We start from the raw sequence: 27,001 nt of genomic DNA, 5'->3' as shown, positions 1-27,001 counted from the left end.
TATAGTTGTGACAATGTGTGTATTGCTTGGGCGCTATTTGATTTGTAGAAACAAAGCCGTATTTTACTAAGGAATTAAAATCTGGGATGATTAATTCATTGTCCTGAATAGTTTGCTCTGCTTCCAACAAGCCTACCACAATGCCTGGGCAGAGAGAAGTATCCTCTACCCATAATCTGAATCAGGATTCTTTAAGAATCTACTATACGTGTAGAACCAGTAGCCGGTACAGACCACACAATTAACTCTTTTTTACTGAATATATACCAGTGTCTTACAGAACACATTGCTTTCCACTTAGTTTAAACATTTAAGACAAACTTAACTCTTGACATGCTAAGCCCCGAGGCCCCAGTCCTGCAAATGCTTCCTTGCGCCATACGCACAGAGGAAGTTTCATTTATCTCAGTGGATTTCTTCAGTGCGTTAAAATAACTCGTGTGCATAAGCGCTTTGTGGGAACTGGACCGATGCGATTAGATGCCAGCTACCTTAGAGACCATGTTGTTATTCTGCACAACCGCTCTTTTGAGTTGTACATTTAAGAACAGAACATTCTCCTTTTAGGTACAGCATGTATTTTTCCAAGGGGACTGAGCTTGTGGGACGAGGAAAAAGGAAAGAAAGGAAAATATGGAAGAAAAAAGGCTTTTTAGTACTAGGTAACACACTGCCTAATTTTTACTTATTTAAAGTATCATCACCCAGAGATTTAGACTATTTGGAGAACACGTTAAAAAATGTCAAGACTTGGATGAGAATTAGGCCACACAGTTTTGTAACTGCATGGTCTCTGCAGACTGTGGATACAAGCCAAAATTATTATTCCAGGTTTTAATGTGGATAAAAATAAAGATGCGATGTACTTCACAAGGCGTAACAGTTACAGGACTGCCTAAGCAGAGGCTGTTAGAACAGCAACTGTGGTGTACATTGCAGAATAGCAGTGTCTTTTTTTTTTTATAAAAAAAATCTTATATAACTAGAATAATTCACAGAATGTTTCAATGTATAATTTACCTGGGCAAAACTAAACTCAGAGGTGCTAACCATCAACTGCTAAAACAGCGCTGCACTGGAAAGCCTCTCTTTATAGAAATACCTCTCTGTCAGAAGTATTTTAAAGCACAGAACAATGTTGGGGTTTTTTTTAATTTTCCTCTGCACTTGTCCATTTTGTCTGCAATAGCCATTTTTTATCCTATAAATATTACTATGCAATTCTTCCACATATTTCTGATAGATAATGACTGTGTCAGGACAGTTTGGGGTATCAGTTCTCCAGTTCTGGTGTCTGCCGCACCTGCTGCGCCCAATGGTCCTCGTTCTGCTCCCTGTAAAGCTGCTGGAAACACCATGGCTCAGGCACCCCGCAGCAGCTGCCTCGGGCTCCAAGTCACCACTGTTTTTACAAACAGTATTTCCGTACCAAATACAGGGCTGAAGATAGAAATTTTAAAATGACGTACTACTTTCAAGATGCCATGATATGGCAGGTTGAAATGGGGTGTTACGGCTTTTAATCGCTATGTTGTTATGGCAAAGGGATGTATCTAGAACAGAGTTTTTCAAGAATGCTATTCCTAACAGATCTAGTGCTCTCTCCTGCTTGGGTCAGGCTGCATTTCACATTGTCATATTGCAGATGTGGCGATAGAAGTGTTTACAGACTTTGCCAACAAGCCTTGAACCAGTTCTCTTGCAAATAGCACCAATATCAGAAGCTCCATTTATGCTGCATTTTTTTAAAGGGGAAAGGGTCTGCAGCTAGAATTCATTCTTGTCCGATAGTCCTCTTCCATGCAGCTTTCTGGTCGTTGGCTATTTCCCTTCCCTGTTTTAAAGCTGTTCTATATCAAAATGACCCCACCGTTCCTGCCAGCTTGCCCGTATTCTGCCACGAGCGTGCAATGGCTCCACACCATGCACAGTGGAGCAAGGGATCGGTGCAGCTGCTGTCCCCACTCGGCTTGCTCTCCTCCTACGGGCCAACAGCAGCTCACGCTTCTTTCACGTTTGAGATGGGAAAACGACGAGGGGATTCAAGAAGTGCTCGTCTGCTTGCTTTCCAGAGCCCCCACAATCATTCCCTATACCCTCCATGTTCACCTGTCCCTGGCTTAAGACCTCACCGGCTCCACCACACTTCACAGCTCTAGCAACAATGTCCAGGACCAAGGTCAAGCAGTTAACAAAACATCTTAAGAACAAGAAAAAAACCTCCCCACCGCATGTTTCCAAGAGAGCGAGCCCCGTGAACGCCTGCGTGCAGTCACCACCCTAGGGTCCAGTACCGACACAGCCCCACGCCCCGTGGATTACCTGGTGGCCAGCCCCAGGTGCAGCCAGAGTCTGTTCTGCAGGATGAATTATGCTTGGCTGAAGTGACTGAGGAGGTGGAGGCTGCTGCGGCTGGGATACTGCTTGCGTGCTCTGAGTGTGATGGGGAGAGGGCACTTCGCTCTGAATGATCTGCTGGAAGGTGGTCTGGTACATCTGTTGCTGGGGGAGCTGGGGCACCCCGTGATGCGGCGGCAATGCTGGCACTCCCGGCGGAGCCACAGCAAGCAACGGTATCGTAGCAGCTGACATATTTGGCACTATTGTTTGGCAGGGCAAGACCAAAGAAGCCACGGTGGTATGAGGAAGATTGACCGCCTGCATGGGGAGGGCAGGGGAGTTTGGTGCCATAGGCAGAGTGGGGTTCATGGGGAGGCTGGGTAAAATCATGGCTGGAGCAAAATACTGAGAAGGAGCAGGTATGGGGGGCACGTTTGCAGCAGGTATATCAGAGAGGTTTGGAGGAAGGCTGTCAAGTCCTGCCAGAGGAGTAATTGCAGGAATGACAGGAAACTGAGGAATCTGAAAAAAATATAATACCACATAAATTGCAAGTGCTTTCACTGATGGTACAAAGTAGTTTCATTTGCCATATAAGTACGTAAAAATTGCCTGTGCCACAATGATAATTATGTCTGTTTGTTAATCACTTCCATTCATTTCCTGAGGTTTACAAACAGTAATAAAAACTGATCTATGCTTAAATCCTGAGGAAAAAAAATAAAATTTTGGGGGGATGTTTTCATACCCGAGAAGGTTAAACCTGTTTCTAACACTAGCTCGAAGCCTTCAAGCAACACACTAATTAAAAGTTGCTTCCATTTTAACAGAAATGAAGAGGACCAGACAAAATGCAAAAACCCTCATGCAAAATTCAGTTAAGGCAATTTAAAAACCCCATCTTTAAACAGGCTGGCTACAACCCAGGCATCGCAGAAGATCCCATAAAAGGGTTTTTTTACAAGCAAAACCTCCCAGTGATGGAGCTGACTGTAACTACCCTGTTGCCACAGAAGCAGCTTGCTTCTTCCCTTTGGTGCAAGCTGCTTCACATAGTGGTGGCTGTCGCTAGCAAGCACCTTAATAGCACCAACAAATGCTTCCAGGTCGAGGAAAGGGTCTGTCCCTGCTACTGAAAACGGAAACAAGGCTGAGAGCTAGGGACGGTGGGGGGTAGGGGGAGAGTGGTAAAGTCAGGAACTGAGAAAAAGAAAAAGATGGGCAACTTCTCATGCTCTTAAGCCTGTGATGGGGAAGAGAGTATGCCAGTGGGGAAGGTGGGGAAAAAAAAAATAAATGCAGTTATTGCAATTTTGTAACTGCCATTAAGTGGATTCTCTAGGCATGTCACAGGATTACTCACAAAGGAGATTTTTGCTTCACCAAACAAAAACAAATAGTAAAGAAATATACAGGAATTAGGAAAAAGCTATATTCTAATGGACTAATTAAATTGGCATGCATTCAAAATAGCCACACAAACTGCAAATCATGTTAATTATTAGCTGGAAAGCTTTACTCAAATGGATGTATTCACACACAGCTTTCAAAGCTATTACCTGGGAAGGGGCCACCGGCGGGAGCTGAGGCACGGTTGAAATCTGAAGGGGTTTTAGTGGTGTGCTGCTAGCTGCCACCTGAGAGGTCTGGGGCTGATACTGGGGTAACAGATGGGTTGCAGGCTGGATTGGGCAAACCGGCTGGCTGGCAAGCACCTGCTGCAGAGAAGTTTGCTGTGATATGGGTTGCTGCTAGGAAAGAAAAGCAGAATAAGAAAGGTTATAGCCCATTCATTATGAAAGAACCCATTCACTGGACACAGCCACCCACTTCTCTCTCTCTCGAACCGCACAGAACAGAACTGTGGCTTGGAGTGGGGATGCTTTATAGAAGAGAAGGGCTCTCCTAATTTAAATACTGCACAAGAGCCTATGTTTAAAACACATTTAAATGCAAGATACATTACCTGAAAAGACAAGTTCTAACTATCTTGGAAGGGTTATTTGTAATGACTCAGATTCTCTAAATCCCAGAGACTGTTCTAGTTGGCCCCGTAAAATCCCCACCTACTAACTTCAAAGATTCCTACTACGCAGATTATATCCAGCTAATCTTGACATTCAAAAGCTGACTACATAATGTAGCAGGCATCGAAATATACAACACTTATTATCTGAGACACGAATAAGACACAATAATTATAGTAAAAGCTGGATCCCAGTTATTTCTGGGGTGTTGTAGTAACAATGTGGCAGCCGAAACCGCAGTTTTACCCTTCTAGGGAAAACAGTGCTCCACCGGCCTGCCAGATTTCATACAGCACAACAGAAATAAAAGTCTGCATTAAGGCTGAAAATAATTAGTAACAAACTTGCACATTTTTCCATGCTACCAGTACCTCCTCCTCCAGTTCCTCTAACACTGAAAGTACTTTTTTTTAAAAAAAAATTGTTCTGTTTCAGAAGCATGGCACAGAGGCACCCAGTTGGCTCTGGTTTGACCTGCTTGGGACCACAGGGCTGATTGCTCCACCCAGGCTCTGCAGCACATGCAGCCTAACTCCATGCCCAACGGCCAGGTGACTTTAAAATGAATAGCCAAGCATTATAACTTTTCCTCTTCACCACTTCCACCACAAATCACTACTGTAATATTTTGCTCTGCACTATTTTAGTGGCAGCATTCTTCAACTGGCTTTCAGGTATTAATACAATAAAACTGTAGAAGATCTATCAAGGCAGAAAGATACCATCCACCCTTAAAGAGCTAAACTTCAGCCACGACCAGTAAGTTTCCAGGGCAAGGACCAGTGAATGAGGGCATCTGGTGACCGGTGGTGTGTGTCCGGGGCTGAGCACACCGCAAGCAGTGCAAGACATGCTGGAGCACCAGCTCAGCTCCTGCAGAGTTTATTAGTCCTGCCTGAGTATTCATCTTGCCACATTAAAGGAAAAAAAAAAAAGCCACCAGTGACATGGCTCTGTATTGCAGTTTCTGCCATTCCAGGCTTTGGGAAAGCAGGGGCATTTATCCAATTGAAATCCCAAACTCCAGGGAGCGTCAGTGCTGATGCAAACAAGCGGCTCAGCAGGGCTGGCTCAGCAGTGGTGATGGGACAGAGCAAAGTGGCTGAGATGGAGCCCACCTCAGGCATCAGGGGACCCCACTTGTCCCATGGCACCAGCTCTGCACCATGGGAAACCCTCGCCAGACCCTTGTGAGCTCAGGAGCAGAACAGAGGCATGCACACGATGCTGGGCTGGAGCTAATAAACCTTGCCAGCTCCCGAAGGCAGCTCAGGTATCTCGGCATCCCTGGCTGGGTTTATCTGCAGCTCAAGGCAGGCTGCCCACAGATAACTAAGGACTGAGCACGCTGACATAGGCTGCTCAGCCTGCCTTCGGCTCGAGAGGACACTGCGTTAAAAGCAGAAAAACTGTGCTCAGGGAACCAAGCAGCTTCCTAAAACATGCATGTTTTACAAAATGCTTGTAAATTGGATGAGGCATAGGGAGGGGAAAATATCCAAATTAATTATGTTAACTTTGCCTCATTATAACCTTAACATTATAAATGCACAGATACCAAAACCGGGGGGAAAAAAACAGAGGAGAAGCAACACTGATCCCCTGGGCCTGAGCCATTAGTGCATATTCACACAAGATCAATAACTTCATTCTTTCAGGGAGATGAATATTCTCACCCCGACTTCCCAGTCTTTTGTTGACCTGCCCTACTGTTTACTCACAAAAGGCTGCGGCTCTCCACTGCCCATGGCATCACGCCTGCAGACTCTGGGAACAGCAGACCTGCTCCCGTCCGAGGCACGCAGGAGCTCTGGGAAGCTCTGCACAGAAATGGTATCATTTTACCCATTTCTGCAATAATACCGTAAAAAGACAGTCTTTTATTTGGCTTCCTAGCAAGATTAGAAAACAAACCCAGACTAGTTGTTACATCCTTTTATTATCAGGGTTAGAATTATTTCAAAGGACAGCCACACTGCAAGGAAAGGGCATGTGAAAGAAATGGAGCAAGTCGGGCAAACATCCTATTCTAAATCAGCATTTACTCATGGGGGAAATAAACAACTGATTTTGAACTGTCAGCATAAAGCTCCAGGGGCCACTAGAGAGATCTGTGCAACTGGTGAAGTCCTAAATTTGCGAAAGTGAAATTTTTGGCTGAGACATCCATGAGGATATCCCTGCCCATTAGAAAAAAAACAAAACCCCTGATGTATGACAAAACTTCACATGAGCACATGCTTTTCAAGATGACCAAATTACATTGTTCCTATACTGATGTTTTCAGAAGACTAGGACTTGTTAAAAAAAAAAGCCAATCCTTTGGCAGAATCACAGAAACAAGCCATGAACTAGCCAGTCACGCCGGTGCGTGGCCGCATTGCTCCCAGGCCGGCCCCAGCTCTGCATGAGGCAGCTGAAGGCTGCTCTGTAAATACCTTTAAGGAACACAGGTTCAAGGGGGAATTTGATAATTTAATATGCACAAAGAATTACTATTTGGAGACAGTTCAGAAGGAGAGAGACTCTTCTCTTGGAAGATAAAGCTACTGGCTGGACGCCTATACCGAACTATTTAACATGCATGCACAACTCAAAAAGCAGCATCGCTGAGGATTCAAAGACAGCTGACACCAGGCAATACAGTCTTTCTAACCCTTTAGAAAGGAGGTGCCAAATAATAGCGGAAAATTAATAAAAAGCATTTGGTTTTCAGGGACCAAGACAGTATGCTGTAATCAATGCAAGGCTTCAAGCTGATGCTGTTAAGCCACAATGGCAGAGAAGTCTCACACTACATCAGGATGCTCCAAGGTACCACATGACTGCTGTCCTCAAGTCCGCTACTCTTCCATCCCTTAAACCCAACGCCCTTTGCCCCATCCCTAAGCCTCCCAAGCGGCAGTTTAATCACCTCAAACACCTCAAACCTGCTGCAGGTACGGGCTGGAGCAGAGCATGGATAAGGAAGGGGACAAGAACAGCACATCCCAGCAGCAGCCAAGCTCTCGCTCTCACCTGCTGGCCGGCCAGCACCGGCTGCGGCTGCCCCAGCTGCAGAGAGGCGACGGTGGTGGGCTGGACGATGGGGAACGGCATCGCTGGCTCCTGGTAGTGCGGGGGCCGCGGGGGTACCACCGTGGGTGCAGCCTGCACTGTGGGCAGGCCAGGCTGCAGGGGGGAGAGCACTGCTTTAGAGAAGAGCAACCCTCATGTTCAGAGCCTCAGTGACTGTTCACGAAAGATAGAATTGCAGGTAAATAGCCTACTTGGTACTCCATTAAAAACACAGCGAGGAGGAGGGAATACGAAAAATTATCTGCAAGGAATGGAAAGTTACTTAATCTAAAACCATGGGAAAAAAAGACAGCAAATTCCAAATAAGACACCCAAACTGCATTACATTTCTTTCTGGAAGCCAGCATTCAGGCCAATAAAAAAAAAAAAGGAAAAAAAAAAAGCACTGAAAGCACATACACAGTGACTGAGAATATACCAACAGCAACAACAAGCCATTAACTGGATACAAAGATAAATTTCTGTTCCACAGATATATTTTTTTTATGATTTCTTAAAGATCTTTATCTTCCAAAAGAGCAGGTTATTTACTTGAAATGGATGCCCAGAAAAGAAACAGAGAAGTGAGAAAAAAATTTAAACCTCAGTGGAAGTGCCATGGGAAGAAATTCCAATAAGGTTTGTAACAACAGCAATTTTCTAAAACTTCAGCTCAAACAAAGGATATAAAAATAAACAGTATGTCAGACTGAGGCTCATAAGCCTAAAAAAACCTAGTACAGCTCCAGTTGTGTTCTCATTATCTTTGTAAATAATCTTCCAGGTAAATAGAGCGATTTTGTTTTCTTGCAAAACGGAAGGTTTTGAGTCAGGCTTTTGTCTCCTCTGCTGAGATGTTCAAACCTTGGAATTATAACCCAAGTTATCGCAGGAAGAAAAAAATACGGAAACCCCATCAGAAAATAAAAAGCTATGAGAAGTATTTTGCTCACAAATAATAGTTATCTTTCCAAACCCTCAATCACAAAAAAGCAATGCATATAGGTTGAAATTACTGAATTTTATCAATGGGAAGAATGAGTCTGCTCTAAAAGAATACGCTGCACGGCAAAATTTAATAAAAAATCTGCTCAAGATGTGCCTTTTGAGTTATATTTAGAGTTAAGTTAGTGCTTCAGGTGAACAAAAACTGAGGAAGGCTGCATCCCTGGAGATGCATGCACATAGGAAAGGTGGTTTACCTAGTGGAGGGAGCTGGCTACAGATGCCAAGGATGAATTCTTTTCCTTCAGGTCAAGAGTGTCGTGTTTCAATGCATTCACAAAATACAGTTTAAAATTTCTTGCAGGCATTTTGGAAAACGTAAGGTAAACCCAGGGAAAGTTACGTCCTTCCCGAGCACATAGGGTAAATCTGGATCAAGCAGGAAAAAAGCGCTGGTCCTGGATCTTACTTTTGCTTAAGTCAAATAAGATGAAACAAACAAACAAAACCCCCCCCCAAAACCCTACCACATCATTACTGTCATTGTTACTGGGCAGGATGCCTCTCCTGCTGAGGGCCTCCAGCAGCAGGGCTGGGACCCTCCAGGCACATCAGCTTCGCCCGCCATCGGGGGCTTCACCCGGCAAAGTCTCCTGCCACTTTTGCAGAAGAGCTGGTCTTTTGGCCACATATGTAGCGTAAGGACTCGGGTAACAGGGGCAGGTCTAAACTTCTGCCACATGGCCGGCTTGTCTGGGGAAGGGATGGAGACACGGAGCTGGCGGGGAGTCGCTGCTGGCACCTAACAGGCATCAAGCCTTTCAGCTCCCTTTGAACTTGGCCAGGCCGAAGCGAACAGGCTAGGCATGTCTGATAAGGCTGCTGGAGAAACAGCTCCACAGGGTTTGCAGAGGTCCCCAGGGCCACCAGAGGCGATGTGCCTGCTGCCTAGTCCACACACACACACGTTCTCCTCTCCTGGTTCCTGGAGAAGGGACACAGCATTTCGAGCCAAAGCCACGGTGCGGTGGCTGTGGTGGCAAAAAGCAGCATGAGGGCTGCCTGTCACGTGTGATGGGCACAGGCTGGAGCCGGGCCACGGTGCTGCCACAGCCTCCGAAGGGCGTAACACGCTCAGTGTTGTGCCTCTCACTAGAAGCACCCGAGGATTTACGTTCACTTGCATGTGTTTGGTCTTGCACCAGTAGTTCCACTAATTGCTGTTGGTCAAGGTCGTAACAGCACAAAAATGGGAGCAAGTGTGAACATCTCAGTTCCCAGTGCCTGATTCTGGAGCCTCAGTAATGGACATACATCACCAGCTCCGTGCAAGATTAAATTCAAACCCTGAGCCAGAAAGGTAGTGACTGGACGCGTGACCTTTGCTAGGACTGGAAGAAGGTTCTTGAACAAGTGAAGGGACAATAAAGTGCGGCTAAACTCACAGTGAGCAAAACCAAACATAGCAGTTCTCAGCTATGTGCGTAAGTTGAAAACCAATCACTGCAAAACTGCTCATGCAGCTCAGCGACAACCAATTGCTAAGAAGCTTTTTTACTGAAAATATGGCAGCTGCCAGCAAAGCATTTCTTCAGAACGGCAAATACAGCTAGCCACACGCCATCTGCCAAGCACACATTTCGGATCAGCTAGAAACGTACCACAAAGCAAGTCAGCATGGATAGAGGTGACTGAGGAATATATAAAGCAAGGCCTGGAATCCACACCTAATGAAAACTAGAGTATAAACGAGCCATGAAGTACAATCTAGCATACCAAACGATTCTGAAGAGCTTTAGACTTACTCCTGAGGGCTGCTGGTAGTGCCCCAGCTGCTGAAGGCTGTGGGGCACAGCCTGGCTCTCGCTCAGAGGTGGGCTGTACACCCGCTGGATAGCAGGAGGTACCGGCTCCGGCAGGGACGAGTAGATGACGCTTTGCTGGCTGCTTTGGGAGTCTGAATAAACAGTGGACCCCTGGCCACTGTCAAACGTGCTGTCAGCTGAAAAAACAATATATTTTATTAAAAGCTCAACAACTCCAAACATTCCAGTAATGATTTAGAGCAAGGTTGACACTGGTTTATGTAATTAGCATTTTTACTACCCTAGCCCTTTCCACTGTATAAATGCATTATACAACACGAATGTTAACTTTCTACAAAAGGCACATGCTGCTTCTCTTAAGCCAAAACCTATCCCCATGGGATTCCTGTGCACAATGATATTTTAGGCACATTGGTATTTCCTTTAAAGGGCAGAAGATTGACATTAAGAACTGTAGACATTTATAGATTTTGTAGGATGAAAGGAAAGGGAACCCCAGTTTGTAATGTTCACAGCAGATCAGGGAGCCTGTTAGAGTTAGATCTCCCAGGGATGCACCAACGAACACCTTTTTTTATTAGTAGCACTGAAAATTACAAAAATCTTTACACTGTACGCTTTATTAGTTCAGCAAATCACACCCTACTTGGGTACACAGCAATAGCTCAAGATGAAGAACAGACAACAAAATTTGCAGGTTTGCAGTGATTCACCATTCAGAGCTCTGCTGGAGTTTCTTATGCGAAGCTAACCTGCAGAATTGCACAGCTGCCAGTACTGGGCAAGCATCACATCTTTTGTCTGATAGAAATAAAACTGCACACCACTGAGTATTACTGATTTAAAAATGTCTTTTCATGACTTTTAAAGCCTGTAAAGTACAGGTGCCCAGTTCCTGAGAATAAACTACCATATCCTTCATTTGAGAAATAAAATGAGGCAACCAAGACTGTAGCTGTAAGTAACCAAAAAGACAGATAGCTTGTAACAGAGATTTAAAATTCAAAACTGAAAGAGAACTGCAACTCAGTTGCAAGAAAATAGCTTAAATTACAGCTAAGTTTAAAAGCTATTTCTTTTTCCAACACTTTCCATCTTCTCTTTTTTTCCATATTCCAAATAAGGTTTTAGTTATTTGGCTTTTAAATAACAAACTCTTCTTTAATAGCACCAGAAATGACATTTCTCTTCAGTACTCACAAACTATTCTGCCAACTAGTGGGGTTTTTTTGTTGTTTTGGGGTTTTCTTTTGTTTGCTTTTTCAGAATTAAACTCCCCTCTATATTTATTCAGCTCATTTCTAAAAAGAGTCAACATGGCCCTACTCTAAGGCAGCAGGGATTTCTATCGCATACACACTTCCATTTTATTACAAACAATTTTTTAAGACCTGAAAGAGGGAAAAAAAAAAGTAAAAAAAAAAAATTACGACAGTAGAGTGCAAAAAGCTGTAAGTCTATCTCAGATGTTTGTAGAGCATGCATTACACATTGAGTTATTAATTTACATTTTTACATTTGACCTCAGATTATTATATGAATTGGTAAAATGCTAATTTATAGAGGTCTTATGCCCAACATCACTGAGAACATGTTCAAAGACATCTGACGGTGAATTGCCAAATAAAACCAAGAATTGGTTAAAAGCTGAGGAGGAGTAGGAAATAAACTGAGGTGCTTATATTTACTATAAAATTCTGCCAACTCATGTCCAACAGAACCATGGGAAGCACAAGCAGCATCATTGTACCACTGGAAACAAAGTGTCATAATTATGGTGTTTCTCAAAAGACTTAGATAGCATGAAAAAAGGGTATGATGTAAAAAAGTGAAGTGAGATCAATATAGCCACTTACACAATACCTGAGAATTAAAGCAGCAGCTGCCTCTTTGCTAAAGATAAAGCATCTTTAAATATGCTTACACAAAAGTCCGTAACAGTAAACCAGAAACACTATCATAATAGTTTCGTAGTAAAATATGTACAACAGATTTAATCAGAAAAACTGGCTAGAAAAAAAAATTAGAACTCTCATAAAATTTCAAATCTTCCAAGCTAAAAATAACTTTCTTCAACATTTCCTTCAAGATGTTTGAAAGTATAAACAGACTAATATTTCAATACCAGAGCTTTACTCTGTAGCAAAGGTTGATTTTAGGGGACAGAGCCACAGGGACAAGTTGCTTTAGGGAATGAAAAACACTACTTCTTCACGGCTTGCTGTTTGCTGGAGAGAAGTCAGATGCTCAGAAATAAAACAAGAAACAAGCTCTGCAAGCAAGGCCAGGTAGTCCCTGATTCAGAGACACCCCAAAATCAGTGCTTGGAATTAAAACAGGAGATTTAGATCCACCCGTCTTGAAATAGCCCAGTGTTCACAGTTGAGTCAGCCCCCAGCTGAACATGAATTGTTGGCAGATCATCAGCTTGTAGCTACCAGGGGCTGGACAAAGGAGAGCAACCACCTGCTCCAACCTGCCTTAAAGATTAAGCAACCCCCTCACTTTAAGGCCAGGAGCTCAGGACAAAACAGAGCCTGAGGAACAGAGAGAGCACCAGCAGGCACCAGTACCTAAGGACCCCAATAATAATTACAGCATCAGCCCACAAGTTCTGGTGCTCCCAACATGCGTGACCTAACCGCAGTTATTATTTCCCACAAAAGAGGGAAATCTTGAACTACATTACGTCACATTCAGAGACGTGTATTTGTTTTTCTGCTGGAGGCCTTTGCACAGCTTCACAAAAATTTTCACACAGCCCATCAAGAGTAACTTGCACTGATCTGGTTTCAGCAAGGTCTGCTTTTCCATAAACATCTCCACGTTGCCAACAGCATTTGAAAAAGCCACCAGTCACCCTGACCAGTTTGGTGCCAATTCAATTTCTGCAGGCTCCGGATCTGTGTTTTGCCCAAACTTAGTGCTGATCCCACCACCTGGCACAGAAAAAGTAATTTTTGTGTCTAGCAGCAGATCTCCTTTCCTGCTTTTCCATGTACAGATACATTATGTTTTCTGCATTAATTGCTACTGAAGGAGGAGCCGTGTCTATATAGCATAGCTTTCCTTGAAACTGGTTCTTTCAAAATCATTATACGTCTGCCAGAGACGCTCATGTTCTTTAGGCTGCTGCGCAAAAACCCTGCAGAGCAGCTCATCTCACTGCTGAGCTCAGATCATCGCTGATTTCTACCCTCGGGCATCGGTCACCGTGTGCTCACAGAACCACCATGAAACTTACACGCAACAGAGGTGACACTGGTGGGCAGGTTCTGCTGAAAGGGATGCTGGTCCGCCTCGGGCTCCTCCGACTCCGACAGGACATGGTGGCCAGTGTGGGAAAGGTAGGTGACCTGGACCTGCTGTGCGTGCGGCGTCTTCAGCTTCTCCAGGCATTCAGAGTCCCGACGTTCCTCTAACTGCATCCTAGGCCAAATTCTCTCTCTTCTCCATAGTATTAACGCTACTCTGTCACGTATTGACTTCGCGACTATCTTGAGATCATTTTCATGAAAAAATCCAGAGTCAATCTACAGAGGAGGCACAAACTCAGCAAGGTTATGTGTGCAGGGACATGCACATGTGCACACATGCTGCTTCAATCTCTTCCTAACAGTGAAAACATCAGTTTGAAATAACACGAATTCCATATTTATTCCTCACAAGAACAGGAACTTGAGCTTGATGGGGGTTTGTTTTGAGCAAAACTTCTATTCCTAGTGTGTTTTAAAACAATACATAATTCCTAAGGCCTGAATTTTGGGTCAATTTAATCACCAGTTAAGGTCCATTAAGAAGAGAGCAAGTGTAACTGCAGATTGGTTCCTTTTTTTTTTTTTTTTTTGAAAGGCTAACAGGACAGTCAAAAGAGGAAAAAATATCTCTGAAAAATGCTCTTTGAACAATGCAACTAGAGTAAACCATACTACACCTAAAATAGAATTTATTGCCTTAACCTTTCCAGTATACACAGTTTCCCAAATTGCTCAAATTGCTGTGCTTGGTATCAGAGCAAGTCATGAAGGAAGCTATGGTGAGAATTTAGTCTCAAATTAACTTCTCTTTAAAGGCAAAGTCAGTCAGTATTGATTGACTTTTTATAAAGAAAAAGCCTGTCTCAGAGTCCAGTGCAGGCTGTTCACATCTGACTGAAAAGGGGACTAGACTTCCTCTGAATCCAACTGCATAACAGAGAAAATAGAAGTTTGTCTCTGTGCTAGTTGTATGCATGATTTCTTACAGTGTAGGGTATGAATTTCAGTCCCATAGTGACCTACCAGAGATTTGCCTGTTCTCCCTACATTCTTAACATCCATATTCTACAGATTTGGAAACCCTTATATACATGGATGAAATCTAGGGGGCTTCCTTCTATGCTCTTGCCCAAACACAAGACAGTTTTACAGCTTAGATTTTTGCTGTTTAAAATTAATAGGTGCAAAGCAGCTTAAAATACAGCTGCAGATGGATATGGGTATTTTCCACTGTCTGTGCCCTCAGACCTTAATGACATTCTGGACCGATGATCCAGCAAACACTTATGACAGAAGGGAGTTACTTGAGAGAACCACCACACAAATCGAGAGAACCTTGTATGGCATCAATTAACAAGCCCAGTAGATTCTGCAGGACAAAGCCTAATGGGAAGACACTGAAAACCTGGCACATCAACCATTTTTTAGCACAATTCGTATTCCTACACCTGTATGTGGCTAAAGCTTTTAATGAAGACATGCTATTTTACAGCATCCGCTGGTTGCGAAAGGTTACTTCAGGTTGCACACCTGCCAGAACATTTCAAGTTCTTTTTGCCTGCATCATTTGGACAGGCTGGAAAGCCTGACTACTGAAAAAACAGCAATACTGATCAATAACTCCCCATACTCAAAGGGTCTCCGCATCCTCCTCTTCCACAGGACACAAAGCAACCCAAATTGACGACAGCACCTGGCTTTGATGTTCCACAATTCATAAGGGCTAGAAAAAGACATTTAGGAACAATGTGCCTCTTTGCCCACATCCCCCCAACAGCTTCAACTTTGAAAGCATTTCATAGGCACTCAGGTAACTGTTAATGTAATAATAACACAGGTTTTAACATTATGTGGGAAAGGCTATAGTATTACAGTAGTTTGGGAGCGATCTTTGAATATACTTTTTATGAGAATTATTTCCTCTTCAAAACAAAATAGCACATCTGTGAGCCAAGTAACCTACAGAACTTCAAAATCCCAAATAAATCCATAATTATTTAAATGCAGAATATAACCACAAGTAACTATACCAGAGCAACTTTTAAATTAAATGAGTTCTGTAACAATACCTTGCCCCCAAAATATTGGGCCCACTGCAAACTAACAACATGACAGAGGAGCCTGAACTTCTCCCACTAAATTTGGAATACATGGTGATGAGTCCAAGAAGAGTAAGGCAACACTAGCAAAATGAGTGCCTCCTAAGCAGAACGAGAGTGGTGATGACAACATCATTAAATGGGATCCCTTGGGATTTAGATTATAATAGGAACATTTCTGCAAATGCAAGAAAATTCAGACCCTTGACTCAGTGCTTAATGATTCTATGTCTCCATGACATCAGAAAACCCAAACAACTGCAGTAAAGACATTAAAATACGCGTTCAAGGACTGCATAGTGGAACTGGAACACAAAATAGTTTTTCTAACAAAATCCCACAAGTTTTTAAGTTGGTGAATTTCAGTATTTCAACTTATCTGTTAAAAAATCCAAAGCTTATTCCTAACTGTGCAGTGGTCTTGAATCTAGTTTCCTATTTATGTTTGGTGATAGAGTGGCTGATCACAGACTTTCCTCATCTACATTCCTCCTCAGTAACACCAACAGAAAAGATTGAAAGAAGGGTTTTGAAGAATTCAGTGCAGAATATTTTGTGATTGAGCTTTTGAACTCAAATTTATTTCAAGATCATGTCTGAAACTAAAGGCTCCAAACAAACTTGAAGACATTCAGCAGCTAACAAAAACTGGCAAAACAGTTTTCAAAATATAAAAGTAGAAGAGACCTCTATGGTCCCTAAGCTATCTGAAATGCCATTTCATACATCTGACTTTCATACTTGGTAAACTATGTTTTTCAGTTATTAATTCTTCCCTTCTTGCAGCATTCATTCTAAAATCAACGCAAACTGCTTAAACTAGACACCTGGAATGGCTTAAGTGGAAGTTACTTTACCAGAGTCATTCCTGCTATCCTTTGAGATTTATGCACTACTTTAAATATACATATATATATATTTGCCAGGAGGAGTTTATTTTACCATTTCTTGTGCAACATCATCAGGAGTTTCCTTCTCCAGATCAAAAGTAAACTCAATGGCTCCATTATCTTTGGGTTTTCCTTTCAGTTTCTTAGGATCTTCTACCCAGAGTCTTAAGGCAATAGAGGATTTCCTACCATGGTCTTCTTCCGCAAGTTCCACTCTTACCCCAGTATCTTCAGCAAAAAAGGCATGGCTTAATAAATCTTTAATTTCATATCTGCAATGGATATAAAGAGTATTAAAATACTACAAGCCTTAAGCAATTTCAAAGTTTGTAAAGGGAAACTGCTGTTAAAGGCAAAAACATTTACAATATGTGCAGTGTTCACCCATAAGAAACTTGTGTTCTTAGCAAAAAGACAGTATTTACAGTGTTACTGAGGGCTGCTGAAAAAATGACATTTCCTATTTCACAAAGCTTCAGCAACACTCATAACACCTTAAGCCTGCGCAGAAAAGCAGATTATAGCTTTGCTCAACTTCTCTTCGGTATCTGAGCTTAAAGAGTACTAAAAAAACCCCAAACAAACCAAAACCCCAAAAATAACCACACAAAAAAAAAGAAACCCACCAGAAACATTCCCTCTGGGTAGTCAGTGGAGGTCCTTAGAAGTTCTGTTTGTGAAAGTTAGGAAATACTGAACAGTAGACACATTCATCTATGAGAGGCCAGTATAAGAAGATTAGGTCTTAAAACCAAAGCTGGGAACAGGGCACAATCTGTTTCCGTACCCAGAGGCTAATGAGTCAACAGAATCTGCTGTAACAGCTTGTGGTGAATCTACCATGTCGCATTCATGGTTGACCTCCACCACACTCGATGCTCCATGCAGAACCTCCTGAGTGAGATTTTGTGGACAGCTACGCCAGAATACGCTAGTTCATATGTCCACAATGATGCTTTCTGACCTTATTATTTGAAGCCGAGAGGTTAAGACACACAACAATGGCATTTACTTAATTATCCTGACATTATATAGTAGAAAAGCAGGTAATCATTTATATTTGTATTTCCATTCTGCATTTTCTCCTGCACAGGGGAGATCCAGAGGCCAGAACAAAAATCCACAGACAGCTTTAAAATCCCTGCATACACATTATTTAATACAAAACTTGATTACTTGAAACAAACCTTTCTTCTTTATTTTTGCAAATGCACTCCCCAATTATTTCTTTAATTTCAGGATCAGTAACTTTCTCAAAGCTTGCTGGCTTTATACCCTAAGATGATAGAGAAAAAGAAAATTAGTTTGAAAGAGGATTACATTGTATCTCTTCAGGACATTTTTCCTGAAGAGGTCAATTCAACCCTTGGAGCAACAAATACTTTAAAGCTGTTAGTCTTAATGCAAAACTGAATTGAAGATTTAGGGCGACCATATTTAAGTACCATCGCACTTCAAAATAAGCACGCGTGTTTGTAGATGAACTCAGCCGTACACAGGGCTAACCTCCCTTTTTCTTTACTAACCCTTGCAAACCTTACCTTTATATCCTGTGGCTTCAGCAGTCAATACTCAGGAAACAGCCAATTTTAAATTTTCAGAATAACCCTTTTCTGAAATTATTCCTTTTATGTTTTGCCTTAACTCAAAACACTATATGAATAAAGGCAAACAATCACGTTTTTCTTCAGATAGCCAATTTAAAGAATGAGTCAAATATACCTTGGAAAATTCCTGCTTCCCACAAATCTTTTGGTTTTCTATGTCCTCACTCTCCAATACCCCCACCCTGCAAAAAAAAATCCCCAATAACCAATCCCAACACCAAGCAGGGGAGCAGGAGAATACACCCAACAGCTCTGTGTTGCTCTTGAATTTCCCCAGCACATTGTTTGAATCTCGTCAGGAATGAGCGGCAGAGCAGGTGTAACCTATAAATCAACCTATAAATCAAGTTAAATCTCTGTCAAATGTTGACATTTTTGCTGAGAATAGTGTTCAGCTCCAGATTTGTAACACCTAACCTATAAAAGCATGGCCTTCCAAGGAGAAAACCCAAGGGTCCATCACAGAAGGAAATGCGAAGAGAAGCAGAATCTGCTTCTCTGCATCGGGGGCTCTGGCTCAATGTCGGTGCAAGAGGAACAGTTTGCATTTCCTTCAGGTTGGGTGCGTTTTTTTTCTAAGATGATGAAGAGGATTTAAAAGAAGCACAGACACTCTTCTAGGGCAGTCATAGGTTATCTCTCCCTATTTTTTAATATTTCAGGACCAAGACCTTACCTCAGCACGAACCTTCTCAAGGTATGTGTTATTTTAATTAAGAGGCTATACGTCTTACCAACATGAAGACAGAGTGTAGGAGAAGCAGTAAGCACGTTCTCAGGCTAAATAACAGTAAATATATTATCTCATCTTTCTGTACACATCAAAATATAGTCAAAAATAATTACTGGGAACACCTGAGCAGTTAACATACATGCAGCTGTGCATTTCCAAAACGCAGGCTGACAATTTCTCCTGATGACAGGCTGCAGTCTGGGAGGAAGGGATGTCCCATTAGGAACAGGTGTCATTTTCAGCAAGACCACCCTACCGCTCTCCTCCTCAAACAGCGTAGGAGACACTAACAGATACCCAACACCCATAATGCTGGTAACTCGTTCAGTTCAACAGAAGATTTCCTATGAATACTTTTCACGTATATCTTCAGCTACAGACAAGAATGGCAACACAAGAAGTTATCCTTTGTATTTGCGCTGTTCAGCTTAAATCACAAAAAAAATGTATTCAGTTTTTAAAAAAGTAATACCTCTACCTACTAAGATAAGACGTGTATGGATGAAAGTTTGACGAAACTAATTTGGGAATAGATTCTACGGTTAGATCCTATTACTTAAGGACTCAAGTATTTCCAATGAAGTCAATAAGCAGAATAAAAAGGAAACATGATTTCCTTTATCTAAAAAGCCCAGACTCTGATTAAGCACATAAATGTCCAAAGCCCATTCAGTTAACTCCATTCAAATCCTTTTAAAGTTTCACCCTGAAAGAACAGTAAATAATGGACCATGCAGTGGCAGACAAGCAGGCCCGAAGTCCTGAAGATTGGACTTATTGGCTCACCTGATTTTGTCTTGAATAAAAGGGTATTCCAGAAAGTATCTGCAAGTACTTCAATGAATTTGGTCTGGAATAAATTTTATGGGCAAATTTCAGTAAGAGCTGGTGTCGCAGCACTCTCCAAACTAGCCGGCTGCAACAAGGTCTTTTACCATCTCATACCAACACACTCTTCAGGCCAGTCCCTCTGCTGCCTCCTCCTAGTCTCTCCTCATCCCGGACACACTCCCTCTTCTTTCTGCTTCCTCCTCTCTCTTCCTTGGCTGCCCAACCTCTTAACAGAACCAGCCACAGCTGCACCTCATCTACATCAGCCAACGCGCCGCCCCTGAAGCCAGCCCAGAGCTGTGTATTATCAATGATAATTAACCCAGCTTCATTCTTCTGCAGGTTGTCACCCCTAGAATTTCTGAATATTCCAGCATCAGATTACACTTTATTAACATTCTGTTGCCGCTCAAGCCTCAGATTTTACTTTAAACTTTGATTTATTAATTTATGTATTAACATTCATAAATTTTGAAAAAGAAAAAAAAAAACAAATATGACAGAACAGTCACACAAAGACTCAGCTTCCCGGCTTTGCCTAGGCAGAGAGCTGCTGAGATCCAAAACAACCATTCTTGTGAGAACAAACCAAAATAATCCATACACGTGGCTGGCTGGCTGTGACCCACTAAAAAGAATTATTTGCTTGACCAAACCTAAATCTTAGGAAATGAGGGTTCAGATTTTGTATGTTAGAAAAATGTGTCAAGAATAGAGAGTGCCTAGGCTCTCAAAGTCTAGGCTTGCTCAAAACAAGCAAATGCACACCGCAGGGTGTCAAGAGCATTTCTTAAGAGAGCTCTGACAGTACCAAAATACGTTTTTAGCATGGATCCTCTATACCCTAACACAGCCTAAAGCTAGAGAAGCCTATCATGTTCCCAGATGGGGAGGAGTTTGGAGAAACCTTCATTAATTCACAATAGAAAGCAACAGGACAAATCTCTGCATTTTCAAACATTCCAGTTTGCCATAGGAAGTCACCGATTTCCACCTTGTGAAGAATGGGTAATAAAGACTATCATCTGCTCTAGCTTAATGCTTACTGAAAAATATCCCAAACGTGCATAGGTATCAATTTAACCAGGAAAAAAAACAACAAAACAAGCCCCCCCCAAAACAACCCCACAAAGCAGCAAAGGCAACTGCCACCATACTCCCTGGAGAGCTTTCAGCCACTTAGAGGAATACGATGCTTAATGTATCTACACACTCAAGGGAACCTGCCGATCAGGTTTTGGGTATCTTAACAGCAAATGAACATATGACACACACAAATACCCTAAGTCATATCACAGTATCTCTTGATTTTATTTTCTTTTCCAGAATTCACAGACCATCTTCAGTTACATTGTTCAGCTTGAACATGACTGGGATGGAGCAGGGCAAGACATGTTGGGCATCTAGGAATCAGGTTTGCCTGAAAATGGTCCTTGACAGATCCCTGATGACTGACCCTGATTTTTGACCTTACAAATTGCTCCCACAAAAAAAAAAAAAGGCAACTCCTGCAAACACCTTGCAGCAAAAACCTTGAATGTTTTACTTTCAAAATCTTTTGAAGGAACACTGACTCCTCTCCGAGCATCTATTGGTTTTATCTACTGAACAGCTAAGCTACAAATAGATGACCAAAACAAAACAAGGACAAAATACACACAGTGAACTACTGAACAGAACTGCTTTTGCCAAAGTGTTTTCTCAATGCCCATGTACTATATTATGCTTTTGCTCCTTATTCTTCATTAAAACCTCCAAGGCCATCTCACTGTAACGCTGCAAACCCTCCCTGCAGTGTGGTGCCCTGATGCTTACAAGCCCCCTGACAGTGAAGGGGATTCATGCGAAACGCAGGTTTCCATTTGCAATCAAAGGACCTATCGCACTCATTTATACAAGAGCCATCTGCCTTTCCTGAGCATTCCCAAGGAAACATAGCACTGAAATTCAAAGTATATTAGCTAAGGAATTATCAATGAGAGTTTGAAAATTGCACAGCTGTCTTATAAAAAAAAGTAAATTCAACACCACTGCACCCGAGATGCAGGGCCAGCTAGCTGGCATAAGGTGCATAGGGATATTTTCACACATTCTTTATGTGCTAAAATACATATAATCCAAGAGCAAAATAAGAGAAGATCAAATAATCTCCCTTTCAAGAATTTCTGTCTCAAATAGAAAGATTTACTTTGAGTCCCTTATCACGACTTAAAGGTCTCCCCACCTTCTTTCTGAAGTGATTAGATTTGAAATACCTTGCACTCCACTATAAGATAGTTGAGCCTACAGTCAGGCACACACAGGACATTAAAGTTTTAACCTCTGTGTTGGGGGAAAAAGTGTGAAGCCCATTTTTCAGAGATGTAAAAATAGCTGCTTGTCATTCTTCCATCAGCAGAGCACACTTTTGAAAGTGTTAACATGTAATGCTTTAAAAGGTGCACAGGATATGCCACACAAGTCAATATAAAGCCTGACCCACGTCAGCAATCTTTCTAAAGGTTTTCCTTCCACAGAGGAAAATACCAGGAAAGCCTGCTGTGGACTAAGACTCCACCTTCTACCTGAAGGTGGTCTCTGGATTCATGCCGTTCCTAGAAATGGGAAAACAAACAAAGCAGCCCTTCGAAAAAAGATGAAACTGTTTCCAGCTGCAATTCCACTCTACCACACACTCTCTGAAGTCAATAAAGTGAAGGCAGAGTTCTCAGTTTTGTCAGGATTTTGTTCCATGACAGTCAGCAGCAAGATCACTGTGTGCAATTATAAACTCCTCTCCATTTCATTCCAAAATGGTACTCCATCCTAATGCTGATCTAAGATTATCTACAGATCTAAGATGGCTAAAATACACAAAAAGTCAGTGCAGTGACATTCAGAACATTACCTGTCCGTTGTTGCTGTGCTACAGCTACAGCATTTATTCTAGCTGTATGAGCAATTTAAAACCTAGACTGCGAATGCTGAGAAAACATTCAATACATTTACAAAAAAGAAACAATAGGAAAATTTAACATACAAAACAGAACCCTATAAACACGTGGGTTGTTTTAAAGCATGGGTTTGTCCTGCTAAACGCAATGAGGTCACCATGAACCCCCAGCAGATACAGCCAGTCTGCTGTGCATTCTGCAGTGCATCAGTAAGAAAACATTGGACTGGAGCTGCATGGGAAGGTCACAGACTCCGATGTTTCATCACTATTGTCTACATCAAAATCAGTTGGCAGAATGATTAAACACAAAAAAAAAAATCTGACTAAGAAAAACCATCAAGTTATGCATGAAAAATGAGATTATGGCACTAGAATGAAGGTCACTGCAAATATGCTGACCAGGAAATAACTTCAAAATTAACTGCAGCAAATGCGGCTTGGACCTGTTGCTTGAAAAATATGTATTTTCTGTTTATGTTACACATCCACTTTTTTAATGTTTACACTCCATAATTCAGGCTGAAAGGGCAGAGAACAGTGACAAGTCATAGCAAGCATGTCCCATCTGGCAAAGAAATGAGCCCCTCCATACATTTTGAAAGTGACTGCCACTTTATCCTAGACTGCTGTTTACATACAGTTACACAGATGTAAAAACAGGATGGAAAACTACAGCAGCAATTAAGCCAAGAGAATATGGTCAGGCAGAATAAAAGGTCACTGAAGTAAGTATAATAATCTTACAGTACTGATGCACATAATGCGTAGTATCTTAACACAAAATAGTAATGTCTCAGAAAAGTAATGTTGTTTTCTATACCAATAAGAACTACCAATTGTGACTTGACCAGCTGACTTCAGAGGTATCTTACATCCTATTACCAGGCGAGAGTTTGACAGAGCGTTAGCAGACAGCAGAAACAATTGAAAAAGCTGTTATGATGGCAAAACCCAGGTAACACCCCGACTGTGCTGGGCAGCTGAGGGAGCGTGCAGCCCACATCACCCAAGGGAAGGTTAGGGGCAGTCAGAAGAAAAAGGTCACTACCGTACCTTCACTGGCAAGTGTTCATTTGCTTGATGCAAACCCTAGGAAGCAATTCCGACCCCTTTAGATGCTATTAGCACTTCCAGCGGTTGCCACCATGATGCTGAGCCCAAGGTATGAAAAGCAAGTTCTTTTATATTCTTAAAATAAAAAGCATCAGGAAACTAGACACAGCAATCACATTTTTACACCGCGTTGGCCCTCAATTTAAAGCACTACAAATCATGTCTACATTTCTGGTACAAAAAAATTTAAATATTTTTTTTTTTAAATTCAGTAAATTTCTCACTGACAAGCTGAAATACGTGACAACGATCAGGAGCACTGCACCACTGAGCCCCTCCATCCGAGAAGGTCAGGGCCACCTTCTGCTCCAGTGAGAACCCCGAGCCTCACCTAACACTGGGAAGAAAACAGTCTAATTTGGCCTCTTGCTTTTACCCTATGCTCCGTTTCTCTACTATATTTCAGTCTAGTAAAACCCAATGCTAGCAATAGCTGCCGCATGACTAACCTCAATCCTTCACAAAAAGTGACTGTAAAGTTTTCTCGTCAGTACATTGTCAGTGCCCCAGCTAACGGGGCAGACCGCAACGTTTGGTGATGGCTCAGGACCCTAAATTCTGACCCCTCCACAGCCACAGCTTCCCTCTGCCCCATGGCACCAGCTGGGCGACTCACATGGGTCGAAGCGGGTTCCTTTGCTGTCGCCAGGTCTTCTGCGGGTGCAGCTCCTCTATAGAAGCTGTTGAGCCCACGAGAGGGGTTCTTTCTGGGACAGAGGATCTCCCCCAGGGTGCTGATGCTCCTCTGGCAACCTCACCAAGAGGTCCACCCCCTGCTCCTCCTCCCTGTCTGACAGTTTAAGCAGCTCATGGCACTCCACAGGGCTTTTTCCCTCTCCACGCAGAGCTGGGTTAACCCTTTCCTTGGAATGATAGTAATGCTAATTTTTTCATCCAAAGAATCCCAGTGCCTTTGCTCCCACTGCTACTGCCCTGAGTTCAGCTGAAAAACACAGCAAAACACACCCTCCGTGCCTGTACCTGATGCTTTCTGCTCCAGCTCTCCCTACTAGACAGCTGTTTCAAAAATACCCCTTACCAGTAATAAAGTGACCTTTCAAGAGCTTCTCCGCCACTACTTGTTCTTCATGATATGCATTATTTTCCACTCTCTGAAGTTACTAGTGTAAGAGCAGTCTTATGAAGTTATCATAATTTACCATATAATCATCAGCTATGTAAAGGTTATTGCCGCAGAAAATTAGTTGGCTCAGATTTTCACTAGTATTTAAAAAAAAACTACTTAAGCCTGCAAATTGAAATATAACATCTAATTAGGAATCCTCTGATTAATCATTATTCTTGGCCATCTTGGATATTGCTTTGATAAATGAGGCTTAGGAGCCTTACGAAGTCTTAATTACCAATATTCCAGATGGCTAAGAGTTGTACACAGAGTTTCTCTGGGTACATGGAGCAATGGAAGTCATCTATATCATTTGTGGCTCTACAGCGCATACACGTACCCAGGGCGCCCTATCACCAGCTAACAGTGATGGCAGCCCCACAAACAAGCAAGGCACGCTGCTCACGCAGCGCCTGCCCAGGGCAGCAGGTAACACATCCTGCACGGCTCAGGGAAGCCATTCGGTGTCTAGGGTTACTCAGTTTGTATCACATTCAGGAGACTAGTCTGAGCCTGAAGTTAGAAGAGACTCCTGTTGTCACCATGTGAACCTTTAGAGCCCAAGGAGATGTCTCCTAAGCTACCCACAGAGATGGCATTTCGAGCCCACCCAAAGGGCTACACACCTAAGCAAAGCCAACAAGCTGTTCTCCCAAAGAAAAGAAACTTTTCCTTGTAGGGGAGGAGTGAATGGAATAGCAATGTGATAAAGCACTGTGCCATCAGGATGCGGAACGAGCAGCCATCCTCATAAGGATTCAGGCAACCCTATTTCACTTGTGTGAGAAGCTGAAGCTAAACAGCACTGCTGAGCAGCTTCCGACACCTTTTTTTAAAAAATTATTTCTGAATAGCTATAGAATGAAGGCAACACTCTAAGAAGAGTTAAACTACCAGAAATCAGGGTTGCAGTCCATTAGGGAAGACTCAGCTTTACCAAGTTACAAAAGGCAGCTTGCGACAATTTATACAAAAATGGAATTAAAGCTGCTTTCCCTCTTCAGATGTGTCCTCACACTTTCAGAAAGTCATCACAACTCTCTCACTTCCAGCAGGGACATCCTCCCTCCTGTGTCTTGTGATACTGACCTCAACTTTTTAAACACAGACTCCTGAATCCTTTGCATCCTCGCTCTCCCAGCAGGCCATCACCATCACAGCTAGTTAGCACAGCAACCTACATGAGCACCAGCTTCCTGACATCCTGGTCTTCAGTGGTGGGAAGAGACAGATATTGAACACAAACTATACCTATAAAATTTAAATGGCACAGAAACCCATCACCTGGCACATGCGAGTCTTTGGGTATCTGATGAAGTCGTCTCCAATACCCAGTGTGAGAGGTCAGCATACAGCACGTGCCAAAACGCAGCCCTTGAGCAATGTGTGCTGACCGCAGGGTTTCACAGAACTGCATTGTACTAGCTTGACTAAACCCCTCTGAGAAGGCAGGTGGTCTTAAGCACCTATCAAAATCAACCAGTTATTACTAAGTTTCATTTAGGAACGTTTTTGCTCATAACAATCAGCTGGGTAAGAGGAATACAAAGTAATTTTGGGACGGCACTTTTGGAGACAGAGATGCATGGGCTCAGTGTAACTACTCTTCCTACCTTAGAGGTCAAAGAAATAAAAGCAACAATTATCTGTAGCTAATCGTTGTAACTTTTAGCACAGCTTTCTTAGGATTACTCTCTTCACATCTCCAGCGTGCATTTTTTGGTGATGCATGAGGGCCAAACCACACAGATCAACATCTTATGTAGCAACCAGATGGAAAGAAATATCTGGGAAAATCTTTGACAAACCAGTCTGTTTAACATAGCTTATCATGAAAAAAAAAATCTCCTGCAACTCTTGGTTTCACTTAACCAAGTAGAACAAAACATAACCAGAGCTGCCAAAGCCTTTGGCAAGTCTCGTTTCTCTGCAGTCAGGGATTTGCAACGCGATAGCATCTTACAGACTCAGGAATTTTTTTCAGGCATTCGCAGTACTGCTCATGGAGACAAATAAATCTGGGGGTGAGAATGTTGGAGAGGGTATTTTATTCAGTGTAGAGATTATTCTAGAGTGACATCTCCTCCAGCCCAACATCACCTGAAAATGCAGCAAACCCATTTCCATGGTGCCTGTCTGGGGATTACCAGACCTCGCCAAGTTCCAAGATGCTGATATAAAGCTCCTCTGGCTGACTCCAAAACTAAACACTGCT

General features: G+C 42.5%; 1 protein-coding gene across 10 annotated transcripts in view; it reads right to left on the bottom strand.

Annotated features, from left to right (window-relative positions):
* Positions 1-27,001, bottom strand: part of WNK2 (WNK lysine deficient protein kinase 2) — a 112,407-nt gene that overhangs the window by 41,550 nt on the left and 43,856 nt on the right. For 8 of the 10 annotated variants that reach the window (XM_056337789.1, XM_056337791.1, XM_056337782.1 and 5 more), the window contains exons 6-12: positions 17,629-17,717; positions 16,494-16,713; positions 13,440-13,728; positions 10,175-10,371; positions 7,386-7,538; positions 3,900-4,091; positions 2,323-2,862 (exon numbers count right to left, since the gene is read on the bottom strand). In XM_056337789.1, the coding sequence (XP_056193764.1) occupies positions 2,323-2,862; positions 3,900-4,091; positions 7,386-7,538; positions 10,175-10,371; positions 13,440-13,728; positions 16,494-16,713; positions 17,629-17,717 (1,680 nt within the window). The remainder of the gene's footprint in view (positions 1-2,322; positions 2,863-3,899; positions 4,092-7,385; positions 7,539-10,174; positions 10,372-13,439; positions 13,729-16,493; positions 16,714-17,628; positions 17,718-27,001) is intronic. The other 2 variants (XM_056337783.1, XM_056337792.1) reach the window with 2 other exon arrangements.

The sequence above is a fragment of the Falco biarmicus genome, chromosome 4, assembly GCF_023638135.1.
Source record: "Falco biarmicus isolate bFalBia1 chromosome 4, bFalBia1.pri, whole genome shotgun sequence".
NCBI lineage: Eukaryota > Metazoa > Chordata > Aves > Falconiformes > Falconidae > Falco > Falco biarmicus.
Note: the sequence above shows the minus strand (reverse complement) of the source record. Positions and strands in the feature narration are given on the sequence as shown.